This window comes from Lynx rufus, unplaced genomic scaffold (assembly GCF_022079265.1).
Source record: "Lynx rufus isolate CCGP_SWC_20201006 ecotype Redwood Valley unplaced genomic scaffold, mLynRuf1.p SCAF_4, whole genome shotgun sequence".
Lineage (NCBI taxonomy): Eukaryota > Metazoa > Chordata > Mammalia > Carnivora > Felidae > Lynx > Lynx rufus.
In genome coordinates, this window is record NW_025814856.1 from 6032360 (window position 1) to 6058368 (window position 26009).

The 26009-nt window shown below is 40.6% G+C and overlaps 1 protein-coding gene across 1 annotated transcript; it reads right to left on the reverse strand.

Annotated features, from left to right (window-relative positions):
• Window positions 1-5207: 5207 nt before the first annotated feature.
• On the reverse strand, window positions 5208-6158 carry LOC124523285 (olfactory receptor 24). The gene has a single exon (XM_047095147.1). It carries the CDS (start codon window positions 6156-6158, stop codon window positions 5208-5210), a length of 951 nt encoding a protein of 316 aa, XP_046951103.1.
• Window positions 6159-26009: the final 19851 nt, after the last annotated feature.

Sequence of the window (26009 nt, forward strand, 5' to 3'; positions counted from 1 at the left end):
GCATGAACGGGGGAGGGGCAGAGAGAGAGGGAGACACAGAATCGGAAACAGGCTCCAGGCTCCGAGCCATCAGCCCAGAGCCCGACGCGGGGCTCGAACTCGCGGACCGCGAGATCGTGACCTGGCTGAAGTCGGATGCTTAACCGACTGCGCCACCCAGGCGCCCCTAAAAAAAGTTTTTTTAAAGAAAAAAATGTTTTGTAACTCTGTGAGCTGACAGATGTTAACTAGACTGATTGTAGCGATCATTTTGCAATATCTACAAATATCGTAATGTGTGGTACACCTGAAACTGATATAATGTTGTAAGTCAATTATATCTCAATAGAAAAAATAATGAAAAACCCTCCAATCCTGTCTGTGTGAAACTCGTACACGAAAGCGGGTAGCAGCATTATTCATAACAGCCAAAAAGTGGAAACAACTGATGAATGCATAAACAAAATGTGGTGTCTCTGCCCATACATCCAATATGAGGGAATATTACTTGGCCACCTAAAGGAATGAAGTATTGATCTATGCTCCGACACTGATGAGCCTTGAAAACTACGCTCGGTGACAGGAGTCAGTCACATAGACCACACACTCTACATTCCGGTATGCAAAATGTCCAGAATCAGCAAAGCTGTTGAGACGAAAAATAGATTAGTGGTTGTTTAGGGCTGGGGGTTAAGGAGTAGGGGTGAAATGGGGTATGAGGACTGCGATTAAGTACGATGGTTCTTTTGGGGTGATGAAAATGTTAAAAAAATGTTTAATGTTTATATATCTTTGAGAGAGAGAGCGGGGGAGGGGCGGGGGGGGGGGACAGAAGATGGAAAGTGAGCTGAGCTGTCAGCACAGAGCCTGATGCGGAGCTGGCAATCACGAACCGCGAGATCATGACCTGAGCTGGAGTCAGACGCTTAACCGACCAAGCCACCCAGGCGCCCCCCACCCACCTTTTAAAAAAAAAATTTTTTTTTAATGTTTTAAAATTGATTGTGAACCTTGAAAACCACTGAATTACATACTTTGTTTTTTTCATTTTCACCATTGAAATGGGTAAATGTATGATATATGAATTATATCTCAATAAAGCTGTTAAAAAGAAAACTATAATATACCCCTCCACCTTTACCCATATTCTGTTCTTCAAATAAATGTGATCTCCCATCTTCCTTGATGTGCTTATTAATTCTATTCATGGACTCTGACACTAGAATGCTAGCTCCTGAAGGGCAGAGATTGGCAGGCCACCAAGTAATCCATTGTATCCCCAGGCCTGAGACTTGCTAGGGACATCATAGGCACCCAAGGGATATCTGCGAAGGGAATGTTGAGCGTCCTAAACTTCCAACTGTTCTGTCAATATTGTCTCTCTGCCTACCCCTTGGCCTTCTTCTCTAATCCCGCCTTGATCCTGCCCCTCAGGTGAAGTAGACCTACATCCCACCTGTCCCAAGTCTGCCTTTGAACTTGGGACTCCATACACACATGCTGTGTTTCTTGTTTTATTTTTGATCACAGTTGCGGTACCTTTCTCTCTCTCCCCCCCCACCACCTCTGTCTTTCTCTCCCTGCCTCAGAAAGAACAAAGGCCTGTGGACCTTCCCCCTCCCTTTTGGGCCCCAGACAGCCTCACTCCTGGGTGGGGTGGGAAAAGAGAGCAAAGATTCAGTGAGTCCTGGGGGTGGGATGGATGGGGAATTTGAAACAACTAAGGCCACTCTCCTAATGCACTCTTGGGATGCCTTCAGGAAGCCGCGGGTTTGTAGCTTCCCTGTGGTGATGGGGCTGAGGTGGGGTCAGGAACCAGGATTAGCAGGAGGTCTGTGCCTGGTACAGAGAGGCTCCCTGTAAAATTCAGTTCTTGCCCAGGTGGGAGGATGAGGCATCCCAGCTGGGTGTCTCTGCTGCCCCCGTGTGTCTTACATTGGAACTGCATGATTTCAGTGTCCAGACGGGGGCAGCACCCACCTTTGAGAAGTTCATCAACATCCCATGAACTGGACTGTGGGCAGATCGCCTGGAAAGGCAGCAGCTGGGAGGACGTTGGTGGGTCAGGCAGCCTCTAAGATGGCTAGGGTCCCAAAGACTCCTGCCCCATGGCATTCACGCCTGTGTAATACCCTCTCCTCAAACGTGGGCTGGATGTGCAACTTACTTCCAACACATGCAATACAGCAAAAATGAGAAGAAGTCATTCTGCATTAGGTTATAGAGACTGTGACTTCCATCTTGTTCGTATTGTACTCCTTCTTACTCATCCTCCCTCATCCTTGCTCCCTCCACCCCTCCCTTTCTCCTTCCCTATTGCTTCTCCCTGCTGCTCCCTCCCTCTCTCTTCCACTCTTTCTCTGTCTCTCCCTCCTTCCCTCTCCCCTTCCCTCCTCCCTCTCTCCTTCTCTGTCTCTCTGCCTGTCTCTCTCTCCCTCTCAGTCTCTTTCTGTCTCCCTTTCAGTCTCTCCCTCTCTGTTTCTCTCTCTCTCTCACTCCACTATGGAGAGATCCAAATGTCCAGGAACTGCTGTCTTTGATCAGTGAGGAATGGAGATCCGCTCAGAGTGACGGTGGAACCAGATCCCCTGATCCAGTCAAGACAGGACAGAACCACAGTCCCCACTGACATTGTGGCTACTGCCCTATCAGAGACCCTGAGCCAAGTCACTGAGCTAAGCCACTCCCAATTTCCTGACCCACAGAAATCACAGGATAATAACTGTTGGTTGTTTGAAGCCAAGTTATATGATGCTTGTAGGATTTTGTTCCAGAAAATCTAATTTGTTTAGACAAATCTAGATACATTTTTAAAACATAAACATCTCCTTAAAACTAAATACCAACTTGTTCCTGACTTTGTGTGTCCAGTTCCCCTCTTCTGACACACTATTCCCACCTTCTTCATAGGAATACATTCTTCTTGGCCTGATTCAGGTCTAAGCTCAGAAGTCATCTTCACAGAGACAGAATGCCCTCAGAAATGCCCATATTAAAATACCCCCCTCACCTGTCTCTGTCACATACCCTCCATTATACCTTTGAAGTCCTTCTCACCATTGGTAATTATCTGGCACATTGATTATTTCTTTGTTTATTGTTTTCTCTGCTGAAATGGGAATGGTTGCTTTGTTTTCTAGTGTTTAATTTTATTTAAAAAATCATTTCAGTAAAATTATTTTTTTTTTCCGGTGCACGGTTCTTGGAATTTCATCCCATGTATAGATTTGTGGGGTCTGGGGAAATAGAACACTATTTAAAGTTTTTCATACCTTCAAAGCCATTGCTCTGATATCAGGATACAGAACAGTTCCACTCCTTAAAAATCTCCTTTGTACTAAACCTTGCAGTCATAGGAAATGGCTTTTTTTTTTTTCTGTCTTGCTTACTGCTCTATTGCCTGTGCTTAGAATAACAGCTGGTACAAAGGCCACTTGGTAAATATTTGTTGAATGAATTAATTAAACACATGTTGATGCCAGGAAATGTTGGAAGTTGATATTGTCAGGACTACCAGGATAAATCTCTCCTGGAGGTGAGGCCTTAACTTTTTAACATAAAACAAGACAGAGGTAGTTTGGCTGACAGAACCTTAAGACGTTTTTATTGGCACCAGGGATTCCCCTTTGCATCCGTTCTCCCAACCATCACTGTAACCACTTGCATGCATATGGCAGGAGGAGGGAGGGGATCTACAAGGAGAGAGAGCTGTGGTTCAGCCATCACCTAGTTTTTGGTTATTCCAGAAAATCCCTGACCAGAATGATGGGTTGCCCAATGCAAACTCCAATATCCGTAAGTTCTGAGTTTTCTTCACCACAGTATTCCCTTTCAGAAAGCATCATCTTTCCAGCCTACAACAGGGCCAGGTCTGGTGGTCTGTTTGTTCAACAGAGAAAGTCTAATGTAATTCTCTTGGAAGGAAAGTAACATAAGCAAACTAGATGTGTGATTATTCAAAGTCATTCCGCTTAAGATAACGTCAGCTCTTTAGCACCACTTGAAAAATGTTGGCCCCATTCACTGCTCAGTCAGCCCAGAAATAGAGCCCAAAGTCACTGCTCGTTCCATTTTTGTTGTAATCTCTGTATAAAGACTAGAACTACTTCACAATAGACGTAAATGAGACATATTGCTTTCATAGGGGCTATAGAATGGGGAAATGAGATAGTGCAAAGGAACATGATAACGAGATACAAGGAAAACTAGAAACCTAGCTCTCACTTCTGTTGTAAGCAGTGTTACCACTCATATGCATTCCGCAGGCATATATATGGTGATGGAGATATGCCTTAGCTTCCTTCTGGCTTAGACATTCATGATTCAATTGATTGGCATTTTTCTCTTTGAAAGACTTATACCATTCCTCATCTCCTTAATGCATGGTCTGAATTTTTTCCCTTGTGACTTGTACAACTTTTATCTAGCTCATGCCATCTTTTTCCTCCAGAAGACAGAATAGGAGTGAAGGGCAGGGGGGGCATGATTCATTCACATGCTCCCTGACTTTGGTCCCTGGAAGTCAATTAACTGCCTGGTTCTCTGAAAAAAGCAAAACTCTTGAGTTGGTCCCAAAGTCCTCGATCTGGCATGACCCAAGTCATTCACCGTAAGTGGTTTTTCACTTCAAAAATGTATCTTTCTCCCTCTTTCTCTTGCTCTCTGATCTTTTCACATACTGGGGTTTTTTTTTCCTTTTTCTGATACTCTTTCTCCTCATATTTTCCTGAAAAACATCATCTTATCCTTTGAGGTGCAGAATCATCTCTCCTAGGAAACCTTCCCTGATTCCCCCTTCCAGACTCTGTTGGGTGTTCCTACTCTGTCCTATCCTTGCCCTCATGTGCGTATTTCATTCTATTATAGTTAGTGCCCAGTATCTTCTCCCACATGCAACTATAAACTCCACCACTCCATGGCCAGCACTTACATCAAGTCCAGAATACATACTTAAATATCTGTGGAGAGCTAACTTGATCAGGACAAATCCAATCTGGTAGGGCTAGACTGATCTTCCTGGGAAGGCAACATCAGACATATCCAAAAGGACTCTTACTGGTCCCAGTAATTGAGAACATAGTAATAAGGCCATCTTGAGATTTCCTTTTAAAGTTCTGCAATTCAAAATCCAAAGTGGCTGTTCTCCCAAACTGTGCAATTCCATACTTGTGCCCAAGACCCTAGATGTTGAGATCCTACTTCCTGGAAGTTTCCAGCTGTCCTTGTGGTCAGGAAGATGAAGTGATCTTTCTGTTGACAAGCTTCCTCAGGGCCCCCTTCAGATCTCTGTTCCTCAAGCTATAGATAAACGGGTTCAGCATGGGGGTGACTGTAGTGTACATCACAGCAGAGGCTTTCTCCTTCACAGCTGTGCGGACAGAGGAGGGACACAGATAGACCCCGATGGTGGTCCCATAGAAGAGAGCAACCACAGAGAGGTGGGAGCTGCAGGTGGAAAAGGCTTTCTTCCTGCCCCCTGCAGAAGGGACTTTCATGATGGCCACAATGATGCGAGCATAGGAGGCCAGGATGCAGATAAAAGGCGTGGCTATCACCAGCCCAGCCACAATGAGCACAAAGATCTTGTTCACAGACGTGTCAGTGCAAGAAAGCCTGAGAAGGGGAGTGAGGTCACAGAAGTAGTGAGGTAGCTCATTGTTCCCACAGAAAACCAGACGAGCCATCAGGAGGATATGAGTGAGGGAGATGAAGCAGGAAAACACCCATGGGCCACCTGCCAGCAGGCCACAGAGGCGTGGGCTCATGATGGTGGTATAGTGTAAGGGGTGACATATAGCCACAAACCTGTCATAAGCCATCACGGCAATCAGGACACTGTCCATGATGCCAAAGAAATGGAAAAAGTACATCTGGGTCAGGCAGCAGGCATAGGAGATTGACTTGCTCCTGATTTGGATGTTCACCAGCATCTTGGGGACTGTGTTGGTGGCCAGGCAGAAATCAACCAAAGACAGGTTAGCTAAGAAGAAGTACACGGGGGTGTGGAGGTGGGAGTCTGAGCTGATGGCCAGGATGATGAGCAGGTTCCCCAGTACTGTGACCACATACATGCAGAGGAACAGAGCGAAGAGGAGGGTCTCCTGCTCTGGAGTTTCTGAAAGCCCCAGGAGGATGAATTCTAATACGCTGGTTCGGTTCCTTGGTTCCATGGGTATCATTTCTCTGGAGGTGTTGAAAGGGGAAGTTACATGCATACTACAGAAATGATTCTATGGGGCGCCTGGGTGGCGCAGTCGGTTAAGCGTCCGACTTCAGCCAGGTCACGATCTCGCGGTCCGTGAGTTCGAACCCCGCGTCGGGCTCTGGGCTGATGGCTCAGAGCCTGGAGCCTGTTTCCGATTCTGTGTCTCCCTCTCTCTCTGCCCCTCCCCCGTTCATGCTCTGTCTCTCTCTGTCCCAAAAATAAATAAACGTTGAAAAAAAATTAAAAAAAAAAAAGAAATGATTCTGGAAGATCACGTGAGATTACAACCAATTTCCCATCCAGACTACGTATAACATGTTACATCTTGAACTGTTGATGAAGAGTTTACGGCAACTCATATGTCAAGGTTTGGTAGTAGGACCCTCCCAATGATATTCCCATTTCAGAGAAAGATTAAGAGTATACCATACATGAAAACTTACTGAAACAACTACTAAGGGATTTACTTCAGGATAAAACAAATTGAATTAAAAATAAGCAATATCCAGGAAGCAATGAACAGCCAAGCAATTTGTTTATATGCAGAAAAAATAAAATGTTGAATTTTAAGATAATAATAAGGGATGCCTGGGTGGCTCAGTCAGTTAAGCGTCCAACCTCAGCTCAGGTCATGATCTCCTGGTTTGTGGGTTCGAGCCCCGTGTCAGGCTCTGTGCTGACAGCTCAGAACCTGGAGCCTGTTTCAGATTCTGTGTGTGTGTGTGTGTGTCTCTCTCTCTGCCCCTCTCCTGCTTGTGCTCTGTCTCTCTCTCTCAAAAATAAATAAATAAACTTAAAAATATTTAAAATCATAATAAGAGGAAGGAGGAGGAGGAGGAGGAAGAGGAGGAGGAGGAAGAGAAGAAAAAAGGAAGAAGAAAATGTATGAAAAAGATGGAGTAAGATATTAGGTAACGATTATATATACTCAAGAGGAGGAATTAAAATAACAGTTGAAAGGTTCTTGTATTGAGTTGCAGGAAAAGAGAAATATTGAGTATTTTGGACTTTCTACATGATTTAAGTTTTGGTGTAACCACTAAAATAATGGATACAGAATTTATAATTTGTAAGTTATAGTAGGGACACAACAGAATTGAAGAGATTTTGATCAAACTACTTTAAGTCAGGAAAGGAAATATAAAGAAGTAAAAAAAAAATCACAAAATACATAAGTAATTACAAGTGTTAAATGACTCTGTGTGTGTGTGTGTGTGTGTGTGTGTGTGTGTATAAAATCCTGAGTGCTTTTTAAAAAAAAATTCAAGTCAGTTAACGTACAGGATAGTGTTGGTTTCAGGAGTAAAACCTAGTGATTCATCACTTATGTATAACAGCCAGTGCTCATCCCAACAGGTACCCTCCTTAATGCCCATCACCCACTTAGCCCATCCCCCTCAAACTCCCCTTCAGCAACCCTCAGTTCATTCTCTATATTCAAGAAGCTCCTATGGTTTGCCTCCTTCTGTTTTTATCTTTGTTTATTTTTCATTCCCTTCCCCTATGTTCATCTGTTTTTTTTTAAACTCACATACATCATATGATATTTGTCTTTCTCTGACTGACTTATTTCACTTAGCATAATACATTCAAGTTCCAGCCACATTGTTGTAAATGGCAAGATTTCATTCTTTTTGATCACCGAGTAATATTCCATTGTATATGTATGCCACTGTGTATATATATCTTCTTTATCCATTCATCAGTCAATGCACAAATGTTTAAATGGCTTTAACTAATCTTTAAAAACAGAAAATCTCAAATTGGACAAAGGAACAAAATTCTATTATCTCATGTGTACAAGAGATATACCTAAACTGTAATGACACAGAAAGGTTGGCTATAAAGGAATAATACAAGTATATGAAAAAATACTAACCCAAATGAAGATGAGTAGTTTACTGATAAGATGTACTTAAGGCAAAGACATTAAAAGCGATAAAGAAAGTCATTATATAATAATAAAAGGAACAATTCACCAGAAAAGGAAAAAAAAACCCAAATAACTCCTAATATACACTTAATAGCATAGACTTACAATATATAAAGAAAAAAGCTAACAGAAATGTAAGGAAAAAATGATAAATCATATCATATTAAGATATTTTGTCATATCTTTTTTAGTAATTGATAGACTAGGGGGGTAAAATTTTGGTAAGGGTATAGAAAATTTGAACAATGCAATTAACCAGCTTGATTTGAGCACTACATTAAATTATTAGAGAATCCACATTTCAAGGACATATATCTGTAAAAACTAGGCCATAAAGCAAATCTTAATAGCAGAGAATACATATCAAACAGAGCCTGTTCAATTATCATAATGTAATAAAGTTAGAAATCACTAATAAAAGATAATCAAATTTTTCCTACATGTTTGGAAATATTAAAAGCACATTTTATTTTATTTTTTATTTTTTTTATAAAAAAAATTTTTTTTAACGTTTATTTATTTTTGAGACAGAGAGAGACAGAGCATGAACGGGGGAGGGGCAGAGAGAGAGGGCGACACAGAATCAGAAACAGGCTCCAGGCTCTGAGCCATCAGCCCAGAGCCTGACGCGGGGCTGGAACTCACCGACTGAGAGATCGTGACCTGAGCTGAAGTCGGACGCTTAACCGACTGCGCCACCCAGGCGCCCCCCAAAAGCACATTTTAAAATAATGTATGCATCAAAGAAGTCATCACCATTGAAACCAGTGATATTTATAGTTTTTTTAAAAACCTAACTATCTACATCCACATAAATATAGATACACACAATGGAATATTACACAGCCTTTTAAAAGGATGAGATCTTGCCATTTGCAACAATATGGGCGGACCTAGGGTGTATCATGCTAAGTGAAATAAGTCAAACAAAGACAAATGCCATATGATTTCACTCATGTGTGAAATCTTAAAAAAGACAAATGAACAGGGGCGCCTGGGTGGTTCAGTCAGTTGAGTGTCCGACTTTGACTCAGGTCATGATCTCACAGTTCGTGGGTTCAAACCCCATGTCGGGCTCTGTGCTGACAGCTCAGACCCTTGGAGCCTGCTTTGGATTCTGTGTCTCCTTCTAGCTCTCTCTGCCCCTCTCACACTCTGTCTCTCTCTCTCTCTCAAAAATAAATAAATGTAATTTTTAAAAATTAAAAAAAAGACAAATGAAGAAACAAAAAGCAAAATCAGAACTCTAAACACAGAGAACAAACTGATGGTTGCCAGAGGGAAGGGTGGGGGGAATCAGCAAAATGGGTGAATGGGAGCGGGAGATACTAGCTTCCAGTTATGGAATGAATTAAATCACAGGAATAAAAGGCATAGCATAGGGAATACAGTCAATGATGCAACAGCATTGTATGGTGACAGATGGTGGCTACACCTGTGGTGAGAATAACATAATGTCTAGAGAAGTTGAATCCCTATGTTGTGTACCTGACACTAACATAACACTGTGTATCAACTATACTAAAAAAACCTACCTCATCAAAGGAGATGCAGCTAAAACAGTACGTAGAAGTAAATTCATGTTCTTAAAAGCATAAGGTAGAAAAGAAAGCTTGAAACTTTAAAACTATTGAAAGTCATAAGAGAAGACTTACACACCTGGACAGATTACATGATCATATGTGCTCAGTTCATAATCCTGTATCCCTTTAATGACCATTTTCTGGGTGATGTCAGAATGGTTTTCTATCCCCCACAAAGAACACCAAGTCTGACGATTACCCATCAACGAGAGTATGTGTGTACGAGTTTGGGGTCCAACGGGGAAGTTCCAGCACACAACTGGAGCAAAATCAACCTGAGGTTTGGCACTTTGAAGGGGGTAAGAAGGACAGCTTCACTTCAGCAACATCACACATCCCTCAAGGCAGCACAGCTCAGTGCCAAGGAAATACCCTCAGCCCTTGATTTTTCCCATGGGGGAAAGTAAGAGTGTGTGAGTGAATGTCTGAGCACCCCCAGCTGTACAGGATGCTGACAAAGAGACCCACCTTTTTCTCACCCTGAGAGGTGAGCTTCATGACTGAGGGAAGGGAGAGGCTGGGAGCAGAGCAGGGAGGGCTTGGAATGCATTGAAGGGACACAGATCCTGCTAATGATTCCACAGATTCCATCAGGAAGCCAGCCCACACACCGCTGGGAATGCCTCTCACCTGTTGACCCTCCCAAGTCTCCAGCAGGTACTCCCAGTGCTATGTGTGCCTCACCCAGGAACACCAACCAAGCCATGGCTGGCTCCCTGTGCGTGTATGCCTCCAAGGGCAGCAAGTGTGGGCACTTGCAGAGGGCTAGTGGGCAAGTGTAGAAAACCAGTCCAACTCTGAGGAACTGAGAGAAAGCACACAAACTTGGGCATTTCAGGGCACTGCTCTAAGGAAAATAAAATGAAGGCTGTCAGCCCCTGGCCTGGCTTTTCAGAATCAAGAGAAGGCAAACAATCTTAAGAATGTCCCCTCCACCCACTGTAGGAAACAAGAAGTGTGAAGCAGGTGTATTTATTGGAAAGGTCTAAGAATCCGTTGAAGAGCCTAAGAATCCCTGGGAGGGTTAAAAGAGAGATTTTTCTCCCAAAGCCAGTCTTTAAAGATTGGAGGAGGTAACTGCTTCTTCAGATGTGAAAAGCATCAATGCATGATTTCAGGGAACATTAAAAATCAACAAAACATGACACAACCAAAGGTACACAATAATTGTCTAGTAAGTGACCCCAAAGAAATGTAGATCTATGATCTACCTGATAAAGAATTAAAAATAGATGTCTTAAGGAAGCTCAATGAGCTACAGAAAGATAATTCAATAAAATCAGGAAAAAAATCATGCATATGATCTTATATATAGAAATTCCTAAAAAACCACACACACACACACACACACACACACACACACACACACACACACACTGTTGGAACTAATAAATGAGTCAGTAAAGTTGCAGGATATGAAATAAATACACAAAAATCAGTTGCATTTCTATACACTAACAATGAACTATCTGAAAAAGAAATAATTAAAACAATCCCATTTACAATAGCATCCAAAACAAGTAAAACACCTAGGAATAAATTTAACCAAAAAGGTGGAAGATCTATATACCAAAAACTATAAAGCACTGATGAAGGAAATTGGAGAAGACACAAATACATGGAAAGATATCCTGTGCTCGCCAATCGTAATAATTAATATTGTGAAATTGTTCATTCTACTTAAAGTGAGCTACAGATTCAATGCAATCACTATCAAAATTCCAGTGGCATTTTTCACAGAAATAAAGGACACAATCCTAAAGTTTGTATGCAACCACAAAAGACCCCCCCCACGCAAAAAAACAAAGCAATCCTGAGAAAGAACAAAGCTGGAGGCATCACATTTCCTGACTTCAACTACATTACAAAGCTCTAGTAATCAAAACAGTATGGTACCAGCATAAAAACAGACATAGAGATCAGTGGAATAGAATAAAGAGCCAGAAATGAATCCATGCACAGACAGTGAACTGATCTTTTACAAGGGTGCCTAGAACACACAATGGAGAAACGATGGTCTCTTCAATAAATGGTATTGTGGGAACTGAATATTCACATGCAAAAGAATGAACGCAGACTCCTATCTTACACCACTCACAAAAAATAACTAAAAATGCACTTAAAACATAAATATAAGATCTGAATCCATAAAACTCCTAGAAGAGAACCACAGGAGAAAGCTCCTTGATATTGGTTTTAGCAATGTTTTTTTTTTTTTTAAATAAATGACACCAAAAGCACAGGAAACAAAAGCAAAAATCAACAGGCAAGACTATAGCAAAAGGAAACAATCAACCAAAGGAAAAGCCAACCTATGGAATGGGGGAAAATATCTGCAAACCATATACTTGATGGAGGATATATCCAAAATATGTAAGGAACTTACACCACTCAATAGCAAAAATAGAAATAATCTGATTAAAATGGGCAAAGAAACTGAATAGACATTTCCCTAAAGAAGAGATACAAATGTCCAACAGGTACATGAAAAGGTGTTCAATATCAGGGAAACACAAATAAAAATCACAATGAGATATCACCTCACGCCTTTTAGATGGCTTTTACCAAAAAGACAATATATAGTAACTGTTGGTGATAATATGGAGTAAAGGGAATCCTTGTACACTTTTTGTAGAAGGGTACATTGGTGTGGCCACTTTGGAAAAGAGTGTGGGGGTTCCTCAAAACATTAAGATAGAGGGGCACCTGGGTGGCTTAGTTGGTTGACTTTGGCTCAGATTATAATCTCATGGTTCATGAGTTTGAGCCCTGCTTTGGGCTTGCTGCTGTCAGTGTAGAGCCTGCTTTGGATCCTCTGTCCCCCTCTGTCTTTCTCCTCCCCCACTTGCACTCTGTCTCTCAAAAATAAATAAAACATCAAAAAAATTAAGACAGAACTATCATATGATCCAGCAATCCTTCTTCTGGGTATGTATCTGAAGGAAACCAAATCAGTATCTCAAATGGATATCTGCTCTCCCAAGTTCATCGTAGCACTATTCACAATAGCCAAGATGTGGAAACAACGTAAGTGTCCATAAATGGGGACTGAATAGAGAAGCTGTAGGATATATATAAAATTCAGCCACAAGAACAAAGGAAATCTTGTCATTTGTGACAACATGGATGAACCCAGAGGACTTTATGCTAGGTGGAAATATTCCAGGCAGAGAAAGACAAATATCGTATGATCTCACTTATATGGGGAATTTTTTAAAAAGTCAAACTCATAGAAACAGCCAGTAGAGTGGTGGTTAGTTCCCAGGGGCTTGGGGAACTGGGGAGCTACTGGTCAAATGACATAAGCTTACAGGCAGAAGATGAGTAAGATTTGGGGATCTAATGTGCACCAATACTATATTATATACTTGAAATTTGCTGAGGGGGTAGATCTTAAGTGTTCCCACTTTGGCTCTCTTTTCCTTAACAGTTTTGGTCCCACGATCCTTTGAAGATTCTGCTAAACTATAGGCCTTCCCCCACCCCCCACCCCCAAAAATATATACCTTGACATTACTTCGCATACTATTTCAGGGTTTTCATAAAACGTCCTCAGCTCCAAGTTAGGATCCAAGTTTTCAAAACTTTCTTTGTAGAGGGTTTGCTAGTTTTCAGACGTGATTCTCAGACTTACAACTCCAGGCTTCCAACACCCAGACCTGAGTTGCTGCCTGCCAACTCATCTGGAAAATTTGCATGAATGTAGAGTGGAATGATGGGAAGCATGCAGATAATTGGATCCAGATGGACTGGAATTAAAACCCTGGCTTCTAAACCAAGTGACTAGTAACTTCTCTAAACTTCTTTTTCTGTATCTTTATACACTTGGGAGAAATAATATCCACCTCTGAGTTTTCTTAGAAGCTGAAGCAAGGTAGCCCATGAAAAGTGACCAAAGCAGCACTCAGCATCACGGTCTCAGTCAACATCAGGCAGCGTCACCTGATATGTAAAGGAAGGACTTTGAAAAGAGAAACACCTAGATGGTTCCTGGGCTCACCACCTGGTAGCTAAGTGACCTTGAGTGAACTGCCTAACCACTAAAACCTCACTTTGTCAAAAGGGAATGATGGTAATGGTCGAGGATTAAATGAGACATGCACATAAAATTATCTACAGTGTCTGACACAGAATAGAATGGTTATAATAAGCAGTGATAGCCCTTTCTTTTCCATCCTGCATGGCAAGTTCATTAGATAAAAAAAATAAAGTCTATTTTCTGCTAGAGCCTCTCTTTCCGTGAATGAAATCACCGTCCTTCTAGACAACTGTGACCAAAACTGACTCTTCCTCCCTCATTTCTTCCACTGCCAAAGCCAATTCATCAATGAGCCACCACATCTTCCAGAAGTTGAACGTTCCATTCTTCTAGTCGTTTTCCATCTACCTCCTCCTCCCGCCATTACTTGAGAGTAAATCAAGGCTTCCATTAGTTCTGGGTTGCCTTAATCCAAGTTCTGGTTCTTAGTTAGTCCTTATGCATCCATTCTCCGTCTTCCAACCCATCCTGAAGTCACTGCCAGATAAATTCTCATGAAGTATACCTCTGACCATATCACTTTTATTCACTTTCCCATTCATTCACTCATTTATTCTACCAATTCCATCAACAATTATTGATTGGGCTGAGTGGTGGGACAAAGACGTGAAAAGACACAGACCTTGCCCTCCTAAGACATGAGAGCAGAGACTGTATGTCTGTTCATTTTTGTACCCAGCATCTTATCTGAAATATAGGAGGCATAAACACAATTGCTCAATATGTGCATGTTAAATAATGATTTTCTTTTATTTTGAGTGCCTCCAATAATGCCAGACCCTGCTCTTAAGTTCTTTGCCAATTTGCTACTCACAACAACCCACTGAGGCGGGTTCTGTTTCACATATAAGGAAATGGAGACACAAGGAGATTAAGAAAATCAAATGGTGTCTCAAAGACAGCAGGTCGCAGAGCTAAACCAAGCAGTCTGAATCTAGAGCCTATACTCTTGATCTCTGTATTTCAAGAATCTGAAGTGAATGGATAAATTCACAGTTTAATAAAGGAAACAGACTTGAGAGGCATTTACCAAATTATGCAGAAATGGACATAATAGAAAATTGCCCTGAGAATTATAAAAGTACTCAGGAAATGCAGCTGAATCAGCAGTGATCCCTGGAAATTCTGCCATCTACACAAAAGACTTTATGAAACACTGTTGTCCACTAAACAAAATCCAAATGTTTACCTTCACATGAAAGAAATCTGATTCTCTGGCAAACCTGTATGTCTTGCTGTATTTACTACTGCCCTCCTAAAATTATGTTTTATACCAGATTGGAGGGGGGAGGGTAACCAATATGCAAATCCCCCTCACCACCCCTCCTTCCCCGTCATTTCCTGTCTCTATGTTTCCTCAGATTTCATATTACCTAATGAATCCCTAGTATGTGCCAAGCACTATAGTAGACATACTACATATATGACATGTTGTCCTAACAACAAACTGTGAGGAAGGGATTATGCTCCCCTTTTTACAAATGAGATGATTGAGGCCCAGCATGGAGAATTCTGTGAGGCTCCCACAGTTATTAAATGAGCTTGGTTCCAGTGCGTGTCCACCTGAGTCCAAAACTCACAGCCCTTCTACTGAGCCACGCTGCCCTTCTGCATTCTCTCTCTCTGGCTTTCCCTGGCCCCCGTACCATCCTCCACCAAATTCTCACTCACTTATTCTGCCACTTGCTGTTTTTCCACAACTCTTGGGAAAAGTTTAAGTCTCTGGAACTGGAAGTCTCACATGTTCCCTAATCATCTTAATGAAGTTCCACTCAAGGAAGCACACAACTTGTATCCCACATAGAGCCCCAGAGCTTGGTGTCCAGGGTTTCTCAGTTGAGAAAGATTAGGGATTTCCAATGACTTCAGAAGCTCAGTGATGGAAATAACTCAAACTTACTCCAACAGAGCCTGGTGGAAACACTTTCTTCTTTGAGATACTCAACTGGGCTCGGGAAAGCAGGTCCACATACTAAGATTATGCTTCATGCTTGTTGCAGGAGAAGGGAGACTCCTTACTTAAAGTCTCCAGTTCAAAGAATTGTCTGCCTAAAGAAACAGTTATCATTAAGCTATTGAATTTGAAAACCTCAAGAGTTTCAATGACTATTTTTTTTAATTAACCCAAACAACATGAATTAAAGTTTCAATTTAGTTTTCAATAGGGGTTTAATGCCTTTTTGAATTACTGGTTTAACCTAAATTTTAAAAAAATTGTGATGTATTGGGGCGCCTGGGTGGCGCAGTCGGTTAAGCGTCCGACTTCAGCCAGGTCACGATCTCGCGGTCCGTGAGTTCGAGCCCCGCGTCAGGCTCTGGGCTGATGGCTCAGAGCCTGGAGCCTGTTTCTGATTCTGTGTCTCCCTCTCTCTCTGCCCCTCCCCCGTTCATACTCTGTCTCTCTCTGTCCCAAAAATAAATAGACGTTGAAAAAAAAATTAAAAAAAAATGTGATGTATTAATATGCATACTATAAAAAAGTTTGAAATATATTTCTTAAATATGGGGAGAACATTAATCACATTTAGCAAACGTTTTTTCATTCAAACCTGTATATTAAAATAAGTGAAATGATTAATTTGAATCACGGTCAAGTTCATGATTCACATTTTGGGATAGATTCTTTTCTTAACACAGTACCTAACTTTTGATAACCTTTCAAAATTAATATTTGTTCATATAAGTTATATCAAATACAGATGATCCTTTAAAGGTCACACTGTCCATCTATGTAGCAACAGTTCCGAAGTATTTTTGGGAAGTTTGATAACTTTTATATCTGAAGTGTGCTTAACCAGAAAAGTGAAAATTTTAATGGACAAAAAGGTATTTTTAAAACTTCAAAGTGATAAATGATTTTTAATAAAATTAACCTCAAACTAATAAACTTAAAATCTGTAAGCAAATCAAAATAAAGTATTAGTTTAACAGCAAAAACTAGATATTTATTTGTTAGAAGCTGCCTCTCTTCATTGGTGACTTTTAATTATAAAATTTCCAGCAGATGTGAGCTTTAAAGGCCCTTAATACTTGAAATTGTTAGATGCTTGATGAGTAAATTACACTTGCCTCTAGAATTATAAAAATCTCAGCTTTATAAAATGCATCTATTCCTGAAGGTAATTTCTCTGATGATCAAACTGTAAAATTTCGTACAGTACTAATATGTCACTGGAGTGTATATAAGTTTCTGAGTAATTTTTTTATTTTTTTATTTTTTTATTTTATTATTTTTTTAAGGTTTTGTTTATTTTTGAGACAGGGAGAGACAGAGCATGAACAGGGGAGGGTCAGAGAGAGGGAGACACAGAATCTGAAACAGGCTCCAGGCTCTGAGCTGTCAGCACAGAGCCCGACGCGGGCTCGAGCTCACGGACCGCGAGATCATGACCTGAGCCGAAGTCGGCCGCTTAACCGACTGAGCCACCCAGGCGCCCCACTGAGTAATTTTTTTAAAATAAAATTTATAGATTCATTAAAAAAAGATAATGCTACAAATCATGGGCTTTGGAAAGGGCTTGCTTAGCATCACAGCCAGACTACATTGAGTAGATGCATGGGTGGCCACTGGATTCAGGCTTCTGACCTAGGTGCTATCTAGAGCCCGGTAGAATCACTCACTCTCTGAGGACACAGTGTCTGTCCTCTCTACTGTGTGCATTCTCTCCAAGGTCTCTCAAGCTCTTGCTCGCTCTTGCACGCGCGCTCTCTCTCCCTCTCGCTCTCTGTCACTCTCTCCTCCTACCCTCCAAGACCACTTACTGGACTATCTTTTCTCTTCTTGACATGATCACTGAGGCATGAGTCAAACTTGGCTCAGTTTCCTCCCTGGTGACGGTCAATAGAGATCCTGGTTCTGTTGCCCAAAGAGGACCAGATCCCGGAGACAAAGAGGATGCCTCACAGAGGCACAGGTAGGTATCCACCTGGCCCAAAGAAGACAAGCTAGGGTGGGGATGAATTGTAAGAACAGAGGGAATATTTACAATTTCTGGGCCAATGAGAAGTCAATTCCCAAGGCTCCTTGTTAGACAAATTGTCCAATTTCACATCTGTTCCCTGAATACCTCAGTTTCCTGTGGGGGCTGGGATATGGAAGTAGGACGCCTGTATTGACTGTTTCAGGTCTTTAGGAGGCAACTGGGTGCAAGTTGTAGGTTTCCCAATGGCTCTTCACCCTCTCCTTGGGGATCTCTCCAAGGTCAAGGGCTTCCCCTAGAGGAGGTGTCCACTCTTCTTTGAAGCCAGTGTTCCTCATCAGCTCAAGAACCAAGAAACACCTCCGCACATTCACCCAGTGATGTCACACCAAGAAACAAAGACTACCTCCAGCCCACTTACCCCCAAGAGGGCAGCTGTCTGTAAAGACACCGTGGCTGCCTTCCAGTTCTGCTAAGGGGGCAAGTGGAATCTCACCTGATGGACACACGCCAAGAGAGAGGCTGGCTGCGTGGGTCTGCAGCCAGATCCTTGCTCTGAATATTGGTCCCAGGGTGGCATCTGTGGGAGTCTCTACCTTTGCGTATTTAGGAATTCAGTTTTAGGAGGTCACTGCCAGAAATCTCAGGTCATATGTCTGCTCAATAAACACCCACGGAACCGAGTGATACATTAAGTGCCAGTTTTTAAAAACCTTAAGTTATGGAAATCAGCCAACCATAGGCAAAAGTAGAGAACATAATACTAGGCTGAGTCATATGAAATTGCCAACATTCCACTATTTTTGACCAAGAAGATGGGCAATTTTTCTCATGGATCAGCTTAATGTGATGAAACCACGTGTATTTGTCACTCAGTTTTAATGATTATTGATTCAGAGTCTTGTTCACCTGTATTCTACTTTGAGCTCTTAACCAGAATTATATCAGAGCAAATTCCATATATCATATGATTTCAGTATGTCTCTTTAAAAAAACCCTTCTTTTATTTATTTAAAATTTTTTTAATATTTATTTTTGAGAGAGAGAGAGAGAGAGCGCGCGCATGCAGGGGAGTGGCAAAGAGAAAGGGAGACACAGAATCTGAAGCAGGCTCCAGGCTCTGAGCTGTCAGCACAGAGCCCGATGCGGGGCTCGAACTCACAGACCGTGAGATCACGACCTGAGCTGAAGTCAGAAGCTTAACCAACTGAGTCACCCAGGCACCCCCAAAAAACCTTCTTTTTAAAATCTTTTATTTTTAATCTTTTTTAATGTTTATTTATTTTTGAGAGAGAGAGAAAGAGAGAGACAGTGCGAGCGTAGGAAGGCAGAGAGAGAGGGAGACACAGAATCTGAAGCAGGCTCCAGGCTCTGAGCTGTCAGCACAGAGCCCGACGCGGGGCTCGAACCCACAAACCATGAGATCATGACCTGAGCTGAAGTCAGACGCCCAACCAACTGAGCCACCCAGGTGCTCCAAAAAACCTTCTTTTTAGAAGAATAAACACAATACCATTATTTTACTTTAAAATATTAATAATAAATATATATCCTCAAATATTCAAATTACCCAAATTGCCTCATAGCTTTTTATCATGTTTTTCACATTAGAATCCCAAAATACCCATATGTTCCAATTAATTGATTGCTGTCTAGGGGTGCCTGATGGCTCAGTCGGTTAAGCGTTTGACTCAGGGCTCAGGTCACGATCTCACCTTTCATGAGTTCGAGCCCTGCATCAGGCTCTGTGCTGACAGCTCGGAGCCTGAAGCCTGCTTCAGATTCTGTGTCTCCCTCTCTCTCTGCCCCTCCCTTGCCCACATTCTGTCTCCCTCTGTGTCTCAGAAATAAATAAAACATTTAAAAAAATGAAAAATTTAAAAATTATATATATTTATATATAATATATATTTAATATATTATATATATTAAATTATATATATTAAATTAAAAATTACATAAATTATATATAAATTATATAATTTATGTTTAGATGTATACACTTGAATCAAAATCAGGCTTGATATTGGGGTAGAAGGATACTCCACAGGTGGTTGCTACACTTTCTTCAGAAGGCATATATTTTTTTCCAACTTTATTAAGATATAATTGACAAATAAAATTGTTTTGTGATATATTTCAAGCATACAAAGTCATGGTTTTATATACACATACATTGTGAAAGGATCCCCACAATCAAGTTAATTAACATATCCATCACCTCACAGGTTTACTTTTTTTTTTAGTGAGAACACTTCAATTCTACTACCTTAGCAAATTTCAATAGTGTGGTACAGTATTATTAACTACAGTCACCATGGTATACATTATATCTCCAGATGTTATTCATCTTATAACTGAAAATTTGTTATCTTTTTACCAACCTGATCCCAATTTCCCCCCACCCCCTGGCCACTGGAGACTACTATTCTACTCTCTGTTTCTATGAATTCAAATTTTAGAAAATTTCACATACAAACGATACCATGCAATGTTTGTCTTTCTCTGACTGGCTCATTTCACTTAGCATAATTCCTTCCATTCATTCATATTTTTGCAAACAATACGAATTGTTGCAGGATTTCCTTCATTTTTTTTTTGCTGTTTTTTTAAAAAAGTAATTTATTGTCAAGTTAGCTAACATACACTGTGTACGGTATAGTTTTGGCTTCAGGAATAGATTCGCATGATTCATCACTTACATGTAACACGCAATGCTCATCCTAACAAGTGCCCTCTTTAATGCCAATCACCCATTTTCCTTGCCCCCCAGCCCCCCACCAGTCTGTTCTCTGTGTTTAAGAGTCTCTTATGGGTTTGCCTCCCTCTCTGTTTGTAACTCACTTTTCCTTCCCTTCCCCCACGGTCTTCTGTGAAGTTTCTCAAATTCCACATATGAGTGAAAACATATGATATCTGTCTTTTTCTGACTTAGTTCACTTAGTATAAGGATTTCCTTCATTTTTAAGGCTGAATAATATTCCATTGAACATATACACACCACATTTTCCTCATTCATTCGTCAATGGGCAACTTAGGTTGTTTCCTTATTTTGACTAGTGTGAATAATGCTGCAGTGAACATGGGCATAGAGGTATTTCCTCAAGTTGATTTCATTTCCTTTGGACATATACCCAGAAGTGAGATGGCTGGATCATACCGTAGTTCCATTTTTTTATTTCTTGAAGCTTTGCACTGTTTTTCGTAGTGGCCGCACCAGTTTATATCCCTACAAACAGTGTAATGCTGGACGAAACACATATTTTCCATTGTCTCTCTTTTTGTGAAATCTGCAGTCATTGAGATTCATTGTCTAAACACAATATTTGATGAAAGATTGCAAATAAATGTCTACCAGACATTCATTTATGAGCTGGAATACTACAAAAATAAACTTCCCCTCCTTAAGTCTCTGGTCAGTCTGAGGTCCTATTTGTAGAGGAGTGTTGGTAAAAAAAAAAAAAAAAAAAAAAAAAAAAGCTTGAATCTTAATATTATTTCCATCTATTTATTGATTTTCAAAATAATTTCTTGGCTCTCTAACATTTTCCACAGGTGACAATGAGTGTGGGGTTTTTTTCAATCATTATTTGAATCCCTGTATTTTTAACATTTTTTTTTAACACCAAAATTTATTCTCTCATAGTTTCGGAGGCCAGAAGTCCAAAATCAAGGTTTGGGCAGGCTTAGCTCCCTCTGGAAACGAGAAAGAATCCATCTTCTGCTTCTATCCTAACTTCCAGCAGCTGGAGACCCTTGGCATTCCTTGGCGTGGGACTGTATAAACCCAAGATGTGCATTCGTCCTCACATGACCTTCTGCTCTGTGTGCCTCAAAGCTATCCCTTCCTTATATGAGGATGCCAGTTTTTGGATTTAGTGCCAATCCTAAAATGGTTTCACCTTAAAATCCTTACCTTTATTTCACCTGAAAAAAAGTCTTAATCTTCATAAGGTCACAGTCTGAGGTTCTGGGTGGACATGAATTTCGGGGAAGGGAGGTGGGCAGTATTCCACTCACTAAAGTCACCTTATAAATTGCCTCTAAAATATGATTTCGCTTCCCCTGTTCTTTTTTTCCCTGATGCTATTGCCATTAGACGTGGTTGATAAGAGTCAACTTTCAAAATAGCCTTTATTTTTCTTGAACATCCTTTAAAATGTATTTTTTAAATGCATCCGTGCTTCTTTCTTTTACCAAAGCAAGAATGTTAATTGAAGGAAACTTGGAAAACACGGGAAGGCACGAAAGAGAAAGTAAAATCACTCATATTCTCACTGCTTAAAGGAAAAGATTTTATCTCTCTCTCTTTACTACTTTAACCATTTTTAACCTTTTTAATGTTTATTTTTTTAATTTTTTTTAACATTTATTTATTTTTGAGACAGAGAGGGACAGAGCATGAACGGGGGGAGGGCCAGAGAGAGAGGGAGACACAGAATCTGAAGCAGGCTCCAGGCTCCGAGCTGTCAGCACAGAGCCTGATGTGGGGCTTGAACTCATGAACTGTGAGATCAGGACCTGAGCCGAAGTTGGATACTTAACTGACTGAGCCACCCAGGTGCCCGTCCACTTTAACCATTTTTTTTTTTTTTGGGACAGAGAGAGACAGAGCATGAGTGGGGGAGGGGCAGAGAGAGAGGGAGACACAGAACCGGAAACAGGCTCCAGGCTCTGAGCCATCAGCCCAGAGCCCGACGCGGGGCTCGAACCCACGGACCGCGAGATCGTGACCTGGCTGAAGTCGGACGCTTAACTGACTGCGCCACCCAGGCGCCCCTAACCATTTTTAACTGTACAGTTCAGTGGCATTAAGCACATTCATATTTGTGAATCCCTACCATCCATCTCCAGAACTTTTCATCTTCCCAAACTAAAACCCTGTCTCCTTAAAGGCTAACTCCCCATCCCCTCTCCCTCCAGCCACTGGGAATACCATTTCGCTGTCTCTATGAATCTGATTCCTCTTTGCACCTCATATAAGTGGAATCACACAGTATTTGGATTTTTGTGTATGGCTTATTTCACTTGGCATAATGTCTTCAAGATTCATCCATGTTGTAGCAGCAATGGACATTTGGGTTGCTTCCACACATGTAGTTATGGTGAATAATGCTGCTATGAACATAGATGTATTTGAGTCTTTGGTTTCAATTTCTGGGGGCATATACCCAAAAGTGGAATGTTGGATCATATGATAATTCTAGGTTTCATTTTTTGAGGAAATGCCTTACTATCTTCCATAACATCTACACCATTTTATATTTCTAACCAGCAAAGGTCCCAGTTTATCCATATACTTGCCAAAACTTTTTTTTCTATTTGTTTTGTTTGTTTTTATAATCGTCATCCGAATAAGTGTGAGGTGGTATCTCATTGGGGTTGATTTGCACTTTCCTAATGAATAATGATACTGAATAGTTTTTCATGTGCTTATTGGCCATTTGTATATCGTCTTTAGAAAAATGTCTATTTAAACCCTTTCCCATTTTTTTTAACATTTATTTATTATTGAGAGACAGAGAAACACAGAGAGTGAGCAGGGAAGGGGCAGAGAGAGGGGGAGACACAGAATCCAAAGCAGGCTCCAGGCTCTGAGCTGTCAGCACAGAACCCGATGCGGGGCTCTAACTCACAAACTGTGAGATCATGACCAGAGCTAAGTCGGATGCTTAACTGACTGGGCCACCCAGACGCCCAACCCTTTCCCATTTTTAATTGCATTGTTTGGTTCTGTTGTTGTTGATGACGTGGAGTTCTTTATATATCTTAGATACTAATCCCTTATCAGATACACGGTTTGCAAACATTTTTGTCATTCCATGAGTTGCCTTTTCATTCTGTTGATAGTGTCATTTGATGTGCAGAAGTTTTTAAAAAATTTTTCCTATATACAAATTTTATATATATTGCATGTTACCAAACCCATAATTTAACCACTGGCAACCACATTTACATATGGGGACACACATGTACATGATTTCAGTAAAAGAGTAGAACACAGCAATGCTTCATGGGGTGATTTCCCACTGTGTCTAAAGTGTCTAACCCCGAATCAGGTCTCCCACAATCCCTTTCTGAGTTAGAGTTGATCTAAGAGACATTACCATAAGGTTTGGAAGTTTCAGGTGGAGCAGGAGACCACAGTGACCCCAGATCTACCAGTGGGCACAAGGCAGCAGCTCCCACTAGCTTTCCCTTGTGGTACCTTTGGGGCATACAGACCACTCAGAAAGCTCCAAAAGTTTTTAAATTTTGATGAAGGACAGTTTATCTGGATTTTCTCTTGTTGTCTGTGACTTTGATGCCATAATTAAGAAATCATTGCAAAATCCAATGTCCTAAGGTTTCCCTTCTATGTTTTCTTCCAAAATATTCTATAGCTATAGCTTTTAGGTTTGAGTCTTTGATCCATTTTAAGTTAATTTTTGTATATGGTGGAAGGTAGGGGCCCAACATTTGGGGTCAGTTTTTTTGCATGTGGATTCTGGTTTCCCAACACCATTTGTTGAAAAGATAGTCCTTTACCCCACTGAACTGTCTTGCCACCTCCATCAAAAATCATTTGACCATATATGCAAGGGTTTATTTCTGGGCCCTCTATTCTATTCCATTAATTTCTATGTCTGTATTTATGCTAGCACCATACTATTTTGATTACTGAGCTTTGTAGTAAGTTTTAAGACCATGAAGTGTGAGGCCTCTGAGTGTGTTCCTATGTTTCAAGAGTAATTTGGCTATTTAGAGCCTTTGAAATCCATATGAACTTTATGGTAGATTTTTCTATTTCTGCATAAAATGTTGCTGAAACTTGCATAGGGATTTTATGGCATAGTGAATCTGTCAGTTGCTTTAGGTAGTACTGACATCTTAACAATATTAAGTCTTCCAATCTGTGAACACAGAAGCTTTTCTTATTTATCTGTGTCTTCTTCAGTTTCTTTCAACAATGTTTTGTAGTTTTCAGTATACAATTTTTTTGCCCCTTGGTTAAGTTTATTCCTAAGCATTACATTTTTGATGCTATTGTAAGTGGGATTATTTTCTTGATTTCCTTTGCAGATGGTTCATTGTTGGTGTGTAGATACACACTGATTTATGTGTGCTGATTTTATATCCTTTGTACAACTTTGTATAGCTTTGCTGAATTTATTAGCTCTAGTGTGTTTAGCTTTACTGAATTCATTAGCGTGTGTGTGTGTGTGTGTGTGTGTGTGTGTGTGTGTGACATCTTTGGGGTTTTCTACATATAAGATCATACCATCTGTGAACAGAGATCATTTTACTTTTTCCTTTCCATTTTGGATGTCTTTTATTTATTTTTCCTGCCTAATTGCTCTGGCTAAGACTTCTCATATTATGTTGAAAAGGAGTGATAAGATCAGGCATTCTTGTTTTATTCCTGATCTTAGAAGAAAAGCTTTTAGTCTTTCACCATTGAGTATGGTGTCAGCTATATTTGTTGGTTTTTTCTTTTATTTTTTTTTAATGTCTGACCTTTATTGTATTGAGGTAGTTTCCTTCCATTCTTAGTTTCTTGGGTATTTATAGCACAAAAGGCTGTTAAATTTCATCAAGTGATTTCTCTTCAACAATTGAAATAATTATGTGTTTCTCCCCCTTCACTCTATTGATGTGCTATATACATTGACTGATTTTTCTTGTGTTGGACTATTCTTGCATCCCAGGAATCAATCTCACTTGGTCATGATGTACAATTCTGTCACTATGTTGGGGTTTGTTAGTATTTTGTTGAGGATTCTTGCATTAGTATTCATAAAGGATGTTGGTCTGTAATTTTATTTTCTTACAGTGTCTTTGCCTGGCTTCGATACCAGGGCAATGCTGGCCTCACAGAACGAGGTTGGAAGTGTTCCTCCTCTTTCTGGAAGAGTTTGAGTAGTACTGGCGCAAATTCTTCTTTAAAAGTTTGGACCACTGAAGCCATCTGGTCCCAAGCTTTTCTTTCTAGGGAGATTTTGGATTACCAATTCAATCTTCTTATTAAGTTTTTTTTCTTCCAAGATTTTATTAAAATTCAAGTTAATTAATGTATAGTGTAGTATTTGTTTCAGGAGCAGAACTGAGTGATTCATCACTTACATATAACACCCAGTGCTCATCACAAGTGTCCTCCTTAATGCCATCATCCATTTAGCCCACCTCCCAACCCCCCTCCAGCATCCCTCAGTTTGTTCTTTATATTTAAGAATCTCTTATGGGCTGCCTCCCTCTCTGTTTTTATCTTATTTTATTTTTCCTCCCCTTACCCTATGTTCAACAGTTTTGTTTCTTAAATTCCACATATAAGTGAAATCTGACTTTCTCTGACTGACTTATTTCACTTAGC

Coding starts and splice junctions, on each gene's coding strand:
- LOC124523285 (XM_047095147.1), bottom strand. CDS start 6,158: ATGATACCCATGGAACCAAGGAACCGAACCAGCGTATTAGAATTCATC.